Here is a 16,383-nt window from a genome sequence, read left to right as displayed (position 1 = left end):
ATGAGCATGTTCAAGAGGCATAGATCATATGTGAGACAGGAAGCCGGAGAACAAGACCCAGTACTGACTGAGATCTTACCTGAATTATGTTAATTTCTTGTGAGGGTCTATCCCTAGTGACCAGAAGACCTCTGGATAAGCCCCACTTCTCAAAGGTCCCATTACCCACATCACACACTGAGCCTCCCTCAATGGACCATTGGAGGATAGACCATATCCAACCTGTAGTGTTACTCAAAGTTAAAGGAAAAAGTAGATTTTGTTTACTTAGGGGATGCTGCAATTAAGATAATGTAGTAACCTAGATATTTTTCATAAGATATTTATCAAAAGATGTTTTGTTTTCAAGATGTGATTTAAAATTGTTTTTTTTTTAACAAAAGTGAAAGGAATTTCTTCAGAAATACAGAGTAGACATATCATCATAAAGTCTAAGGATAAATTTAGATATTAGACAATTAACGTTATTTATTTTTTTAATTTTTAAGCCGGGTGTGGTGGCGCACGCTTGTAATCCCCGCGCTTGGGAGGCTGAGACAGGAGGATTGCACAGGTTCGAAGCCAGCCTCAGCTACTGAGTGAGGCTCTCAGCAACTTAGTGAGACCCTGTTTCTAATAAAATATAAAATAGGTCTGGGAGTAAATCCCGGAGGTAGGAAACCTCTGGGTTTCACCCCCAGTGCTACCAAAAAATTTATATTGGTGCATTATATTCATACATCATATTGGGGTAAAAAACTTTTGTGGACATACATGTACACATCACCCATTTAGCCCCTACCCAATTCCCACCCCATACACTCCCCATCCCTCTTTCCCACGCTTGGCTTAGTGGTTGACTTTGATATGTTTAAGTACATTGTGTGTTTTACAGAATTTCCTTCTTCCCCTTCCCATCCCCTCATTTAGGTTGTCTTGTTTGCTGCTCTATAGGATTTCCTTTTTCATCTAGAGTTCCTCCTATGACCCATTTCTTCTTAGCTTTCACATATTAGGGAAAGCATCTGATTTCTTATTTTTTGTGACTGACTAATATCACTTACCATAATGTCCTCCAGTTCCATCCATTTCTCTGAAAATGATGAAATTGAGTTTTTTTTTTTAATGGCTGAGTAAAATTCCATTGTGTACATATCCCACAGCTTTGTAATCCATTCATCTGTTAATGGACATCTTGGCTGGTTCCATAGTTTGGCTATGGTGAATTGTGCAGCTATGAACATAGATACACATGCATTAGTTTGGTAGTTTGGTTTCCTTTATTTTGGGTAGATACCCAGAAGTGGTATTGCTGGATCAAATGGTAGATTTGTTCCCATTCTTCTGAGGATTCTCCATATTGTTTTCCAAAGTGTTTGCACTAATTTGCAATCACATCAACAATGTATTAGAGTTCCCACTTCTCCACATCCTCCGCCAGCATTATTTGTTGTTTGTGTTTTGAATGATTGACATTCTAGTTGGAGTTAGGTGAAATCTCAGGGTAGTTTTGATTTGCATTTCTCTGATTGCTAATGATGTTGAGCATTTTTTTCATGCATTTATTGGCCATTTGAATTTCTTTTGTGAAGTGTCTATTTAGTTCACTTGCCCATTTTTTATTGGATTATTTGTTTTTTTCATGTTGAATTTCTTGAGTTCTCTGTATATTCTAAGATATTAGATATTAGTTGTTGTGCACACTGATCTGGAGCTGTCACGGGCATGGTGAACACCCTGTTGCTACTGGCAATATGGTGCTGTTGCCATGCCCTCGGCCTTGAGGCTGGCATATTTCTTTCCTAGTTTTGAGCTCCATTCTTAGTCTCTTGAGGGCCTGATGAGCTTGGTCACTGGGAGTTTTAGACGTTCTTTGCATTGAAAGAACTGCTGAAGCCGGGCGTGGTGGCGCACGTAATCCCTGCGCTTGGGAGGCAGAGACAGGAGGATCGCGCAGGTTCGAAGCCAGCCGCGCACACTGGCTTAGGAGATCCTGTTTCCAAATGAAAATGTAAAAATAGGTCTGGGAGTATAGCCCGGAGATAGAAGGGCTTCCAGGAACCCCAGTACCACAAAAAAAAAAAAAAAAAAAGAAAAGAAAGAACTGCTGAATTACACCCTAATGATCCGCAGCTGCTCACTTCAGCTCCTTGTTTACCTTTCCTCTTTGGAGTCTGGTGCTGTGAGGCAAGATGGCGCCAGCACGGTGTCCGCCGCTGCAGTGTAGGCTGGTTTCTTTTCTGGTCTCTTGTTCTTCTAGTCTTCTTTTTCTCTGTCCCTTGTATTTACAGTTTTTATTTCTCTGCTGATAGTGTTTTTCTGGCTATGAAAAGCACTGATTTTGTGGCCATAGAGATCGAGTGTTAGTAGGACTCGTAAACACTGCTTTTCATGGTCGCCATCTTCCCAGAAGTCTGACTTTATTTTTATATTATTTTATAGTTCTATAATATGGGATATCAATTATACTAAGACAGTTTCCTAAGTTAGAATAGTTTGGGCTCTTTGGCCAAAACAATTAATAATATTATTTGCTTTATCTACGAATAACTATTTTAGCTGGGAGTGGTGGCGCATGCTTGTAATCCCAGTACTTGGGGGCTGAGACAGGAGTACTGCAGGTTTGTATTTAGCTTCAGCAATTTAGTGAGACTCTCCACAAAATAGTGAGAACTTGTTTCAAAATAAAAGAATAAAAAAGGGCTTGGGGTTTAGCTCAGAGTTAGAATGTTCCTGGATTCCATCCTGAGTATACCCCTCCCCACCCATATACAAAAAGAATAACTTTATTTTTGGACAGTTGAAAAATAATTTAGTAAAAAAAGTTTAAAGTTTGAAATAATTTAATTTTTAAAAATCTGGGTTATGAGAAAAAAGGAGAAAGATAAAAATGTGTGAATGATTTCAACTTATTTTGACATTAAAAATGTAAAAGTTAGCTGGGCGTGGTGATGCAGGCTTGTAATCCCCGCACTTGGGAGGTGGAGACAGGAGGATCGTGCAGGTCGAAGCCAGTCTCACTGGCTTAAGAGACCCTGTTTCAAAAAAAAAAAAAAAAAAATCTGAAAGTTAAGCTGGGCATGGTGGTACACACTTGTAATCCTAGCATTTGGGAGGCTGAGACAGGAGGATCGAGGTTCTCAGACAGCCTCATCTACTTAGTGAGGCCCTATGGAACTCAGTGAGACCCTGTTTCAAAAATAAAGAACAAAAAAATAGGTCTGGGGATATAGCTCAAAGGTAGAAGGTACCTGGATTTCATCCCCAGTACTGCCAAAAAAAAAAAAAAAGTGAAAATTATGTTATTTCTAGGAAAAATGGATGATACTAGAGAATATTAGGCTAAGTGAGATGAACCAGGCTCAGAATGCTAATGGTAATGTTCTCTCATGTGGAAATTAAGAGAGAAAATAGGAAACACAGGGACTCTAAGTAGTGGAGGGAGACCTGTAGGATATTGGAAGGGGATTGGAAGGAGGGAGTCTGGGATGTATGGAGAGGATTGAGGCAGGAGATAGTTTGGTAATATTGTGGTGCTACATAAGGTGTCGCTATGAGTGTCACTGACATTGAGACAGTGTGTCGTGGAGGGAGATAACCAAGAGTGGAGTTCATATGTGTTTGTATCACTGGACCTCACTGTGATGCACAGTTGCAGTGTACTAGTAAAATCACTTAAAAAGTATAAAGTTTTAATTAACATGGCTTTTTATAATTTTCAGATGTTTGCCCATGAACTTCAGAACAGAAGACTTAGCTAGTGGTATTCTCCGAGAACGAGTGAAAGTGGGTGCCAGCCTGGCTGATGTTGATCCAATGAATATTGACAAATCAGTAAGTTTTATAAGTGTTTTCCTAGAAGTTGCTTTTAAACAAAATGTTTGTGTGTGTGTGTGTGTGTGTGTGTGTGTGTGTGTGTGTGTGTGTGTGTAGCTTGGAGGTAGAATGCCCCTGGGCTCCATCTTCAGTACTGCAATCAGTCAATCAATCAATTAAAAAAGCATGAAAAATAAAGTAACACATGAAAAACTCTTTTTTGTGGTATTGGGGATGGAACCTAGGGGCATTAAATTCCTGAGATACACCCCCAGCCCTATTTTTTAGTCTATTTATTTATTTATTTATTTATTTATTTATTTATTTATTTTTTATTTTTATTTTTTGGTGGTACTGGGGGTGGAACCCAGAGGCTTTCTACTTCCGGGCTATACTCCCAGACCTTTTTTAAAATATTTTATTTGGAAACAGGGTCTCACTAAGTTGCTGAGAGCCTCACTAAGTAGCTGAGGCTGGCTTCGAACCTGTGCGATCCTCCTGTCTCAGCCGCCCAAGCGCGGGGATTACAAGTGTGCCACCACGCCCGGCATTCTTTTTTTTTTTTTTTTTTAATTTTATTTTATTGGTGCACTGTATTCATACATCATAGTGGGATACAAACTTTTGTAGACATACATGCACACATCGCCCAGTCAGCCCCCACCCGATCCCCACCCCATTCTCTCCCCATCCCTCCTTCCCAGGCTTGGCTTAGTGGTTGACATCTAGTATTATAGCAATTTATCCAAAATTAAAAATGATAATCTCACATAACAGTTTCATTTGTCTGATACCAAGCGTTTGATGATTTAAAGATAGCATTTCAATATTTCTTTTTGCTTTCTTTCTTACTAGAGCATATTTTTTTCTGTTTTTTTAGGTGAAACTATCATATATTTATATATTTATTTTTCAGAAAAAAATCTATCCTAATATGAAATATGAATTCTAGATACCCAAAACGATCTTGAAAAAGAACAAAGCTAGCAGATATATATTTTCTGATTTCAAACCATATAAAGCTACAATAATTGAAACAGTGTAGTACTGTTCTAAAGGCAGATATATAGACCATTGGAGTTAAATACAAGCCTAGAGCTAAATTCTTCCCTATATTGTCAAGTTATTTTTGACAAGGCTTCCACGAACATTTGGTGGTGGAAATAATAATCTTTTAACTAAATATTGTTGAAAAATAATAATTACATGGAAAAGAATAAAATTGGACCTTTACCCAATCCCATATACAAGTATTAACTCAAAATAGATAAAAGACCTAAATATAAATCTTAAGACTATAAACTTTTAGGAGAAAATCTGGGTCATAAAACCTCACAACATTGAAATTGGCAGTGATTTCTTGGATATGATTTCAATGGCACAGGCAACAGAAGAATATACAAACTCCCTAAAAAATAAAAGAAAATATTGTATATACAAAGACAATGTAAACAGAGTTAAAAGTTACTAATAGAATTGGATAAAATATTTCCAAATGCTATATCTGAAGGTATATTAATATTCCAACTAGAAATCCTAAAAATTAACAACAATAAAGGCAAACAATACAACTTAGAGATAGGTAAAAGACTAACATAAATAATGAATCTCCACAGATAACCAATCTTAGTTGTCTGTTGGATGGAAACTCTTGTTTCTCTGGTTCTGGTGAGTGTTACCTATTTCTTCTTTGTAGTTAATCTCTTTGAGTATTTTCTCTAGCGCTGGTTTTGAAGACATAAATTCCTTCAGTTTCTGTTTGTCATGGAAGCTTCTTATTTCTCCATCTAATTTGATAGAAAGTTTTGCTGGATAGGAAATTTTTGGCTGGAAGTTGTTTTCTTTCAGAGTTTGGAATATGTTACTCCAAGCCCTTCTGGCTCTCATGACTTGGTTTGGGAAGTCTGGAGTGATTCTAATTGGTTTGCCTCTGAATGTCAGTTGGCCCTTTGTTTTTGTTGCCTTTAAGATTCTCTGCTTGGCTTCCACATTGGTCATTTTGACAATTATATGGCGTGGGGATCCTCTTCTCCGATCCTGTCTAAAGGGAGTTCTATAAGTTTCCTGGATCTGTGTATCAACCTCTTGCTCTAAATTTGGAAAATTTTCTGCTATTACTTCCTTGAAGAGATTGTTGATCCCTTTGGTATCACTTTCTTTTCCCTCCTCTATTCCAATTATTCTTAGGTTAGCTCTCTTAAGATGGGCCCATATTTCTTCAATGTCAGATTCCTGCTGTTGGATATTTTTTTCTAGATTAGAAACTATGCATTCATTTTTGTATTGCTCATCTTCTAAGAGTGAGATTCTGTTCCCCATGTGGTCTAATCGGTTGTTTGTGCTTTGAATTGAGGCCTTTACTTCATTAATTGCATCTTTTATCTCTTTTTGGCTCTCTCTGAGTTCTTTTCGAAGCACCTCTATTATTTCTACAGTTATTTTCCTGATTTGATCTTCTAGAAATCTCTGATTTTCTGTTTTATCAGGTTCTGATGTTGTGGGGTTGTGCACATTCATTACTCCAGTGTTATTCCTCTTTCCCATGATTTCGGAGGTTTGTGCCTTCTCTGGGTTCTTCCCTTGGGTCACTATGGCTTCACTTAAGGTGCCCTGGATCTCGAGTCTGTATTATCTCAGACCCCACTACTCCTTTACTGGGTTGTATCACAGAGTCTCCGACCCAGGGAGTCGATAGAGGTGCTTTAAACTATGGGGGGTGCCAGGTTGCACGTTCTCCTATGGTGTGATATCTCTGCCACCACCACTCCCTCACTGGGTCAAGTCCCAGGAGGCCCAATACTGCGATTTCTCCTCTGTGGCCCGCAATTTGACTCACTGTTCTTGAGTACGCAGATGTAGCTGTACTGGACTCGGTGAATTCACTGCTGCTGCCGCCGCCGGTGGCAATATGGCGCCTCTGCCACGCCCTCGGCCATGAGGCTCCTATTTTTTCTTCTCTGGTTTTGATTTCCACTCTGAATTCCTGCAGCGTGTGCTGAGCTCAGCCACTGGGAGCTTTAAATGCTGTCTGCGCCGAAAGATCCCGCCTGGCTGTTCCACAGCGGCTCACCTGGCTTGCTGTAGCCGTCCGCTGAGTTCGCCGCTGCCGCCGGCAGTATGGTGCTGCTGCCGCGTCCTCGGGCACGTGTGTCTCCTCTGTGGCCCTGAGCTCTGTTCTCAGTCCGCTTTCTCTCTGGAGCCTGGTGGTTTTTTTGTTTTTCTGGTGATGGTGTTTTCTGGCTATGAAAGGCGCTCTTTTTGTGGTAATGGAGATTGGTTGTTAGCGGGACTCTTAAGCCCCGCTTTTCTCGGTCGCCATCTTCCCGGAAGTCTCTTTTTATTTTTAAAACAGGGTCTGAGTTGTGAAGGTCTTCACTAAGTAAGTAGCTGAGGCTGCTGGCAAACTGTGATCCTCAGGTCTTCACCTCCAGAATGTTGAGATTAAAAGCATGTGTCACCACGCCCAGCCTGAACAAAGAAACTTTAGATATGACCAGTATTAATGTTTTTATGTTGTAAAACTTAAGAGCCCTGGTCACTGGTGATGCTTAGGTTTTTTCCATTTCATTGTTATTACAGATAGGAAATGAGGCTGAGGGGCCCATAAATCATGATAAGAATGAGACTATTTATATAGTGATTTTAGGTAGATGACTCTGGCTGAGATATTGTTAATGAGTTTAAGGTAAGCAAGGCTGGCTTTACAGAGAGACTGGTTTGGATATCATTTCCAACCTAGTCATCTGAAGTAATGGTCATGGTTCAATCTCCAGTACCACAAAAGAAAAACAAAAAAACCCCCAGAGATATAGATCATAATATAAATGTTGAAGTCACTATGGGATGTGGGTGATTGGATTTAGGGGAAGTATGCAGCATGAAAAAAGACAAGATCCAAAGAATATGGTGGGCTGTTTCTCACTGTTAGTAATATCTTATTTGGGCGGATATGTTGAAGTAAGAGTACTTTATAGCCAAAACTTACTTGCTCTTTTTTGTGATCCTCTACATGTGTGTATACAACATAATTTAACCGATTCTTATATAAGAGATTTAAAAGAAGTTATTAGAGTTCCATATATATTTAATAATGAGTTCATTAGAGTTCCATATATATACTTAATAACGAGAATTTATCTTCATTCTGAATTCCAAGAGGAAAATGTTTATCAGAGTATTAAAAATGTCTATTCTCTGGAAAGTAGTACATTTTCTCAGAGGACCTTACCTTATGATGTTTGCTTTATCAACACCTTACTATATTTGGTTTATCATTACCTTACTTTCTTGAATTTATTAGCTTTAGATACCTCTGTCAATTAGAGTAATCTATTTCCTTAAAATATGACAGCATATATAGACAATTTAATTTCTCTTAGAATGTTTTTGTTATTTAAGCCCCCCCCCCTTTTAGTTAAGTTTTTTTTTCCTATTTTAATAGTATATTCAGTGTAAAACAATTTCAAGTACGGTGACAGAATAAGGAAGCAGCAAAGGGATCTCCCATAATCCAACAGTCAGAGGCAATCACTTTTAACAGTTTGGAAAAATTTTCTTTAAGCATTTTTTTTTTCTGCTTATTACTTTACCCAGGATGTTAGCTATTTATAATGTTATGGATGAAAGGAACCATCTTTGTTGCTTCTCGTGATATATCAGTGCTTCTCCAACTGTTTGCTCATTGTTGTCCTAGAGGCTGAAATTAAATTTCTTTCTAACTATAGAAATTAAATATTAAAGAATAAGATTTTGTTAGGGTAGACTGAGCTTTTGAGAGACAAAAACCATTATAATAGCTAAGATTTTTCTTGCTTTACCCTTGAACCAGATTTTTCCCCGGGAGGGGGCAATATTGTACCTGCTGAGAATATGTGAGATTTATGATAATTTGATAAACATTTAAACTGTATGAATATAAAAATGACATCTCCTATAGATCCTCATTATTAAAGTTTTAGGTTGGGCATTAATCTTGATTTGAGTTAAAGGATGATAGCTTTATTTGCCTGAACTGAAATGTAAACATGAATTTTATAGTTGTTTTGTTTTTGTACACTTATTTGTATATACTTATGCTCAAAAGGTCCTGCTGAAGGTATGTTTTTTGAATCATAAAACTCTCAAAAATTACAAAAATTCTATAAAACATAAAATTATTTTTATTAAATTTTACTTTTTTCCAAGGTGCGGTTTGATAGCATAGGTGGATTGAGCCATCATATTCATGCACTAAAGGAGATGGTAGTCTTTCCACTTCTATATCCAGAAATCTTTGAAAAATTTAAAATTCAGCCTCCAAGGTATGTAATTTTTTACATTTTTATTACAGTTATTACTGCCAATTTATCAAATTTTAGCTAATTAGCAAATTATTATAAGTATACTTTATATGTATTTATTTGACAGGCTCTAGGAATGAAATTTTATTATTTAGGGCTCAAAGACTGGAAGTGTGTTCTTACAGTTTCTATTTTAGGTTTTAGGAGTGAGGCACACAAGATGAGAATTTTTTTTTTTTTTTTTTTTGTGCTGGAGATTGAACTGGGACCACTGGGATGTTTTATGTCTGAGCTACAACCCCATCCCTATTTTTTTCTTTTTTGCAGTACTGGGGACTGAACTCAGGGGCATTCTACCTCTGAGTTACACCCTCAACCCTATTTTTTTTTTTTCCAGTACCGGAGATGGAACCCAGGGACATTCTACCTCCAAGCTATACACCTAGACCTATTTTTTATTCTTTATTTTGAAACAGGGTTTCACTGAGTTTCAAAGGGTCTCACTAAACAGCTGAGGCTGTCCATGAACCACGATCCTCCTATCTCAGCCGCCCAAATGCCCTATTTTGTTTTTTGAAACAAGGTCTCACTAAGTTGCAGATGGCCTTATTAAGTAGCTGAGGCTGATCTTGAAACTGCAAGCCTCCTTGTCTTAGCCTCCTCTACTAGGATTACAAGTGTATACCACCACACCAGGTTTTTTTTTTTTTAATCTGAAAACGGTCTTGCTAGATCCCTGAGAACCTTGACAAGTTTCTAAGGCTGGCTTTGAGCCTGTGATCCTCCTGTCTCTGCCTCCCAGGTACTGGGATTAGAAGTATGCTCCACTATGCCCACTCAAGATGAGCTTCTTTATTCAGGCCCTGAATATAAAACTATCCTGCCCAAATGGATTCTCCTGACTTTGGCTTCCTAAAAGCATTGAGTTTGCTGCTGTATATCGATCAGTCTTTTTTTTTTTTTTTTTGCTGGTCTGGGGATGGAACCCAGGGTAATTCTACCTCCGAGCTACACCCCCTGCCCTATTTTTTATTCTTTATTTTGAAACCAGGTCTCACTGAGTTGCAGAGGGCCTCACTAAGTAGCTGAGGCTGTCCGTGAACTGTGATCCTCCACGTCTCAGCCTCCCAAATGCTGGGATTACAAGCATGCGCCACCACGCCCGGCTCGATCAGTCTTAGAAGCACAATTCTTTTTTTTTTGGTAGTACTGGGGTTCCTGGAAAACCTTCTACCCTTGGGCTACACACTCAGACACCTATTTTTTATATTTTTATTTGGAAACAGGGTCTCTTAAGCCAGCGAGGCTGGCTTTGAACCTGCGCGATACTACTGTATCCGGCTCCCAAGCGTGGTGATTATAAGCGTGCACCACCATGCCCAGCATAGAAGCACAATTTTTTTTGAAGAGCTTGTTTGACTTAATGGTGGGGTATTTTTGAAATAGGATAAGCTTGATAATTTGTTTTTATGAGAAGATTGTGTTGGATCATTAGGTGGTTAGCTGAACTATTAGAAAAGACTGAGAGTCAGGCATGGCAGTGTACACCTGTAGTACCATGATTTCTGAGGCTGAAACATAAGGAACAGGATTAGCAGCAGGTTTATGATTAGCAGCAGTAACTTAACAGGGCCCTCTCTCTGCATCTTATTGAGACTTTGTTTCAAAATAAAAAAATAAAATAGGGCTGGGTATGTAGCTCAGAGGTAGAATGTCCCTGGGTTAAATTCCCAGTACCCTGCCCCTGCCCGTTCCCCCAACACACACACACACACACACACACACACACACACACACACACACACACACACACACAGAGAGAGAGGGCTGAGACACCATGTTAAAGGATATTGGGCATACCAAAATATTTTAAAGATACATATATAAACTGTTGGATTTAAGTAAATAAGTAGCTGAGGGTGTACTCGAACTGTGATCCTCCTGTCTCAGCCTCCCAAATAATGGGATTACAGGCATGTACCACCATGCCTGGCTAACTGTTGGATTTAAACTGATAAGTATTTTTACTTATTTTCCATGTTGTTAAGTACATGGAAAGTCTTATTAGAGCCATCTTTAGCTGGTCATGGTGTAAGTTTGTAATCCCAGTACTTGGAAGTTAGCCCATGATTACTTAGCAAAAAGGGCTGGAGTTGTAGCTCGGAGGTAGAATGGCCCTGGCTTCAATCCGTAGTCCTCTCCAAAATAAAACAAAAATTAAAAGGACTGGGAGTGTAGTTCAGAGGTTCAATACCCAGTAAAACACACACACACACACACACACTCACTCACTCACTCACTCACTCACTCACTCACTCACTCATGCAAGCAAACATCTTCTATTTGAATGGATTAAAAGTTGGTCTAGCCGGGCGTGGTGGCGCATGCTTGTAATCCCCGCGCTTGGGAGGCGGAGACAGGAGGATCGCGGTGGTTTGAAGTCAGTTGTGCTGGCTTAAGAGACCCTGTTTCCAAATGAAAATATAAAAATAGGTCTGGGAGTGTAGCCCAGAGGTAGAAGGGTTTCCAGGAATCCCAGTACCACCAAAAAAAAAAAAAAAAAAAAAAAAGTTGGTCTATAATTCTAGAGTACCTTTTATTTTTCAATATTTATTTATTTTTGTGTGGCACTGGGGATTGAACCCAGGGGATTTCTACCTCTGAGCTACATTCCCAGCACTATTTTTTATTTTTCTTTCAAAAGAGGGTCTTGCCAGGTGTGGTGGCGCACGCTTGTAATCCCTGCGCTTGGGAGGCGGAGACAGGAGGATCCCTCACGTTTGAAGCCAACCTCGCTGGCCTTAAAAGACCCTGTTTCCAAATAAAAATATAAAATAGATCTGGGAGTATAGCCCAGAGGTAGAAGGGTTTCCAGGAACCCCAGTACCACCACCACAAAAAAAAAAAAAAAAAAAAAAAAGGGTCTCACTAAGTTGCAGAGGGTATCGATAAGTATCTGAGGCTGGCCATGAACCTGTAATAGTCCTGTCTTAGCCTCCCAAATACTGGGATTACAGGTGTGTGTTACCATGCCCAACTTCTATAGTATCTTTTTTTTTTTTTTTTTTTGGTGGTACAGGTGTTCTACCTACGGGCTACAATCCCAGACCTATTTTATACTTTTTTTCTTTGGAAACGGTCTCTTAAGCCAGCGAGGCTGGCTTTGAACCAGCATGATCCTCCTGTTTCCACCTCCCAAGTGTGGGGATTACAAGCGTGTGCCACCATGCCCGGCCTTATAGTATCTTGTTTTTTGGTTGTACTGGGGTTCCTTGAAGCCCTTCTACCTTAGGGCTATACTCCCAGACCTATTTTATATATTTTTTGTTTGGAAACAGGGTCTCTTAAGCCAGCGCGGCTGGCTTCGAACCTGCGCGATCCTCCTGTCTCCGCCGCCCAAGCGGGGATTACAAGCTTGCGCCACCACACCCGGCTAAAGTTTATTTTAATGTGCTACTTGTGAAAGTTTGATCAATGCCTAGTAATTAACATTAATCTAAAATCATTATTAGGCACTAGATATTGATTCCAGGGTGATTCTACTTCTGAGCTATATTTTCAGCCTTTTTTTATTTTTTTACGGTACTGGAGATGGAACCCAGGGCATTCTACCTCCAAGCTACACCTCTAGCCCTATTTTTTATTCTTTATTTTGAAACAGAGTCTCACTAATTTGCAAGGGTAGCTGAAGCTGTCCGCGAACTGTGATCTTCCTGTCTCAGCCTCCCAAATGCTGGGATTACAAGTGTGTAACATCATACTTGTCTACCTCCAACTTTTTAATTTTAATTTTAATTTTTATTTATTTTTTATTTTTTTGGTGGTACTGGGGATGGAACCCAGAGGCCTTCTATCTCCTGGTTACACTCCCAGACCTATTTTATATTTTATTTGGAAACAGGGTCTTGCTAAGTTGCTGAGAGCCTCACTATGTAGCTGAGGCTGGCTTCGAACCTGCGTGATCCTCATGTCACAGCCTCCCAAGCGTGGGGATTACAAGCGTGCGCCACCACGCCCGGCTTAATTTTTATTTTGAAACAAAGCCAGATGAGCTTTTAACCTGTGTTTCACCCTCTCACGTACTGGGGTTACAGGCATTTGCCACTACATGTGGCTAATCAAAATTAAATGGTGGTAGTGGTGGAATGTCCTTTTAAGGTGGTTGTCAGTGATGATAACATTAGTTTTCTTGACTCTTTATTCCTCTAGGGGCTGTTTGTTTTATGGCCCTCCTGGCACAGGTAAAACCTTGGTTGCCAGAGCATTGGCTAATGAATGCAGTCAAGGAGACAAAAAAGTGGCCTTTTTTATGCGAAAAGGAGCAGATTGTTTGAGCAAGTGGGTTGGTGAGTCTGAAAGGCAACTGAGGCTTCTTTTTGATCAGGTAAGAGAAATCAGCTAATGTATGTCATTATCACGATGAACCACATTACGGTGTGAGACTATATGAGCATATCCTTTTTAGACTACTTAATACATTTTACTTGCAATTACAGTGTATGAGCAGGCACATTTTCTAAATACTACATGAAATTTAGGTCCAGTAATATGAAATTGTATTCCTTAGCAGTACATCCATCCCTCATTATCTGTGGAGGATTGGTTCTAGGACCCTTAAGGATAACAAAATGTGCATATGTTCAATTCCATATATAAAGTAATGTTGTATATCAAAGTTAGTCACTAAACCAAGCATGAGAAGGAGGAAGGGGGAAGGGAATAAGGTGGGAAGAGAGAAAGGCTAAATGAGTGATGTGTGCATATATGCCTCTACCATAATGTTGTTGTATTTGCCTATAGCCTATCCACATCCTCCTATATGCTTTAAATATTTGCTAGATTACTGTTAATACCTAATAAAATATGAGTGCTATGTTAATAGTTGTGTTGAAATAATTTAGGGAATAATGACATAAAAATGTATATGTTTAGTACAAATGCAGTTTTTTAAAACATTTTTTATCTGCAAATGGTTAAATCTATTTATTTCAAAACCTATTGATATGGAAGATTGATTGTATTTAATAGCAATTTTACTAGAACTTAAAACGATTCATAAAACATTTATTGAGGTATCTATTAGGCATGTAATAGCATGTTACATTCTTTTGAGAACCCAGGATATAACATACCTCTTAGATTATAACAGTTGAGCAAATAGTACCAGCATGGAAATGTTAGGTATTTGTAAAAAAAAAATCACAAAGCAGTATGCCATTTATTTTCATGAGTTATATGTTCGTTTTTGTTGCTATATAAAACTACATATTCAAGATAATTATAATTATAATAATTATAATAATTATAATTTTGTGTATGTGTGTAATTACTGAGGATTGAACCCAAGGGTATTCTACAACTGAGCTACCTCCCACTCCCGCTCTTTTTATTATTCTACTCTGAAATAAGGTCTACTGAGTTGCTGAGGCCTGCTTGGAATGCTTTGTCTCAACTTCCCCTATACTGGGATTACAGGCACGGCACCACACTTCAGCTGGGTTTATTAGTTTTACAGTTTGGGAGGTTCCAGTCCATGATTAATTGGCCCTTTTGCTTTGGATCTCTGACAAGGCAGAACCTCATGACACCAGTGTGTGGCAGAGCAAAACCACTTACCTTATCAGTCAGGAAGCAAAAAATGAAAGAGGAAGAGGCCAGGGTTTTTTGTTTTTTTTTTTATCTCCTTCAAAGGCATTCACCCAATTGCTGAAGAACTTCCATTAAGCTCACCCAGAAAGGTTTCACCACCTCCTAATTTAAGCACCACCTTGGGGACCAGGTAGTTAAGACATGATCTTGGGGAGATACTTACTGAAACCGTAGGATTGTGTAAATATGTTGCTGGAAGAACTCAGAAGTAAATGAATAGTTTTAAAAGACTGGCCAGGCATGGTGGCGCACGCTTGTAATCCCAGCATTTGGGAGGCTGAGACCTGCAGATCGTGGTTTGTGGACAGCCTCAGCTACTTAGTGAGGCCCTCTGCAACTTAGTGAGACCCTGTTTCAAAATAAATAATAAAAAATAGGGCAGGGGGTGTAGCTCGGAGGTAGAATGCCCCTGGGTTCCATCCCCAGACCCGCAAAAAATAAATAAAAAATAAATAAAAGACTGAATGAAGTGAATGAATATTGTATAGCAAGTTTCTATTATATGTAACAGTAACTTTGAAAATGTCATTTCCTCAGCAGAGCATGGTGGCACATACTTGTAATCCCAGTACTTGGGAGGCTGTTTTAAAAGACTGAATGAAGTGAATGAATATTGTATAGCAAGTCTCTATTATATGTAACAGTAACTTTAAAAATGTCATTTCCTCAGCAGAGCATGGTGGCACATGCTTGTAATCCCAGTACTTGGGAGGCTGAGACAGGAGGATCAGAGGTTCATGGCCAGCCTCAGCTACTTTTGTGAGGCCCTCAAAAATAGGGGTGTAGCTCGGCGGTAGAATGCCCCTGGGTTCCATCCCCAGTACTGCAAAAAAATAAAATAAAATAAAATAAAATAAATAAAAGAAGATACAATAATTAAAAAATAAAAACAAATACAGTATACAATAAACTGTTGTTTTATTTTTCTAGGCATATTTGATGAGACCCTCTATAATATTTTTTGATGAAATAGATGGATTAGCTCCAGTTCGCTCTAGTAGGCAAGATCAGATTCACAGGTAATTTTTCCTAACCTGACTATGTTGACTTCTTTTCATTCATTGATTAGTATTTAGCCTTAGCACTTGTCTAAGTGCTATGAGGGTAAAATAGAATTTTAGAATGCAATCTGTTTCCTTGAAGAACACTTCTTTCATGTAGCATAGGGGTCAATAAACCACTGAACCAAATCCAATCTTCTGCCTGTTTTTGTTGATGAAGTTATTTTGGAACACAGCCGTGTTCATTCCTTAGTACTTGTCTATCGTTGCTTTTGTGCTCTAAGAGCAGAGCTGTCAGTTTTGGTAGAAAGACTATATGGCTTGCAAAACTTGAAATACTTACTCTTTGGCCCTTTAAACATGTACAAAAATCCCATAATTCTGAATTCACATAATATTTTGACATTTATCCACATGTTGCATGCTAATACTTTGTTCCTTTTTATTTCTCAGTAATATTCCTTGGCCTGTATGTATGTTTGTATCTCTAGACTTATCTACCATCTGATGGGGATTTGGTTTTTTATTGTTGGATGTTATGATAACACAACCATGAATATTTATATACATGCTTTTGTGTAAGCACACATTTTTCTTTCTGTTGGGTAAATACCTAAGAGAGGAATGACTGCATCCTACATTAAATCAATGACTGTATC

General features: G+C 38.7%; 1 protein-coding gene across 3 annotated transcripts in view; it reads left to right on the top strand.

Moving 5' to 3' along the window:
- The window catches only part of ATAD2B (ATPase family AAA domain containing 2B), a gene marked incomplete at both ends in the record, with an annotated part of 143,164 nt that overhangs the window by 41,041 nt on the left and 85,740 nt on the right, over nt 1–16,383 (top strand). For all 3 annotated transcript variants that reach the window (XM_080711476.1, XM_080711475.1, XM_080711474.1), the window contains 4 exons: nt 3,702–3,813; nt 8,980–9,095; nt 13,284–13,458; nt 15,654–15,742. In XM_080711476.1, the coding sequence (XP_080567602.1) occupies nt 3,702–3,813; nt 8,980–9,095; nt 13,284–13,458; nt 15,654–15,742 (492 nt within the window). The remainder of the gene's footprint in view (nt 1–3,701; nt 3,814–8,979; nt 9,096–13,283; nt 13,459–15,653; nt 15,743–16,383) is intronic.

Source organism: Muscardinus avellanarius, assembly GCF_963383645.1.
Source record: "Muscardinus avellanarius genome assembly, chromosome: 15".
Lineage (NCBI taxonomy): Eukaryota > Metazoa > Chordata > Mammalia > Rodentia > Gliridae > Muscardinus > Muscardinus avellanarius.
The sequence above is the reverse complement of the archived record's forward strand: the minus strand, read 5'-3'. Positions and strand labels throughout refer to the sequence as shown.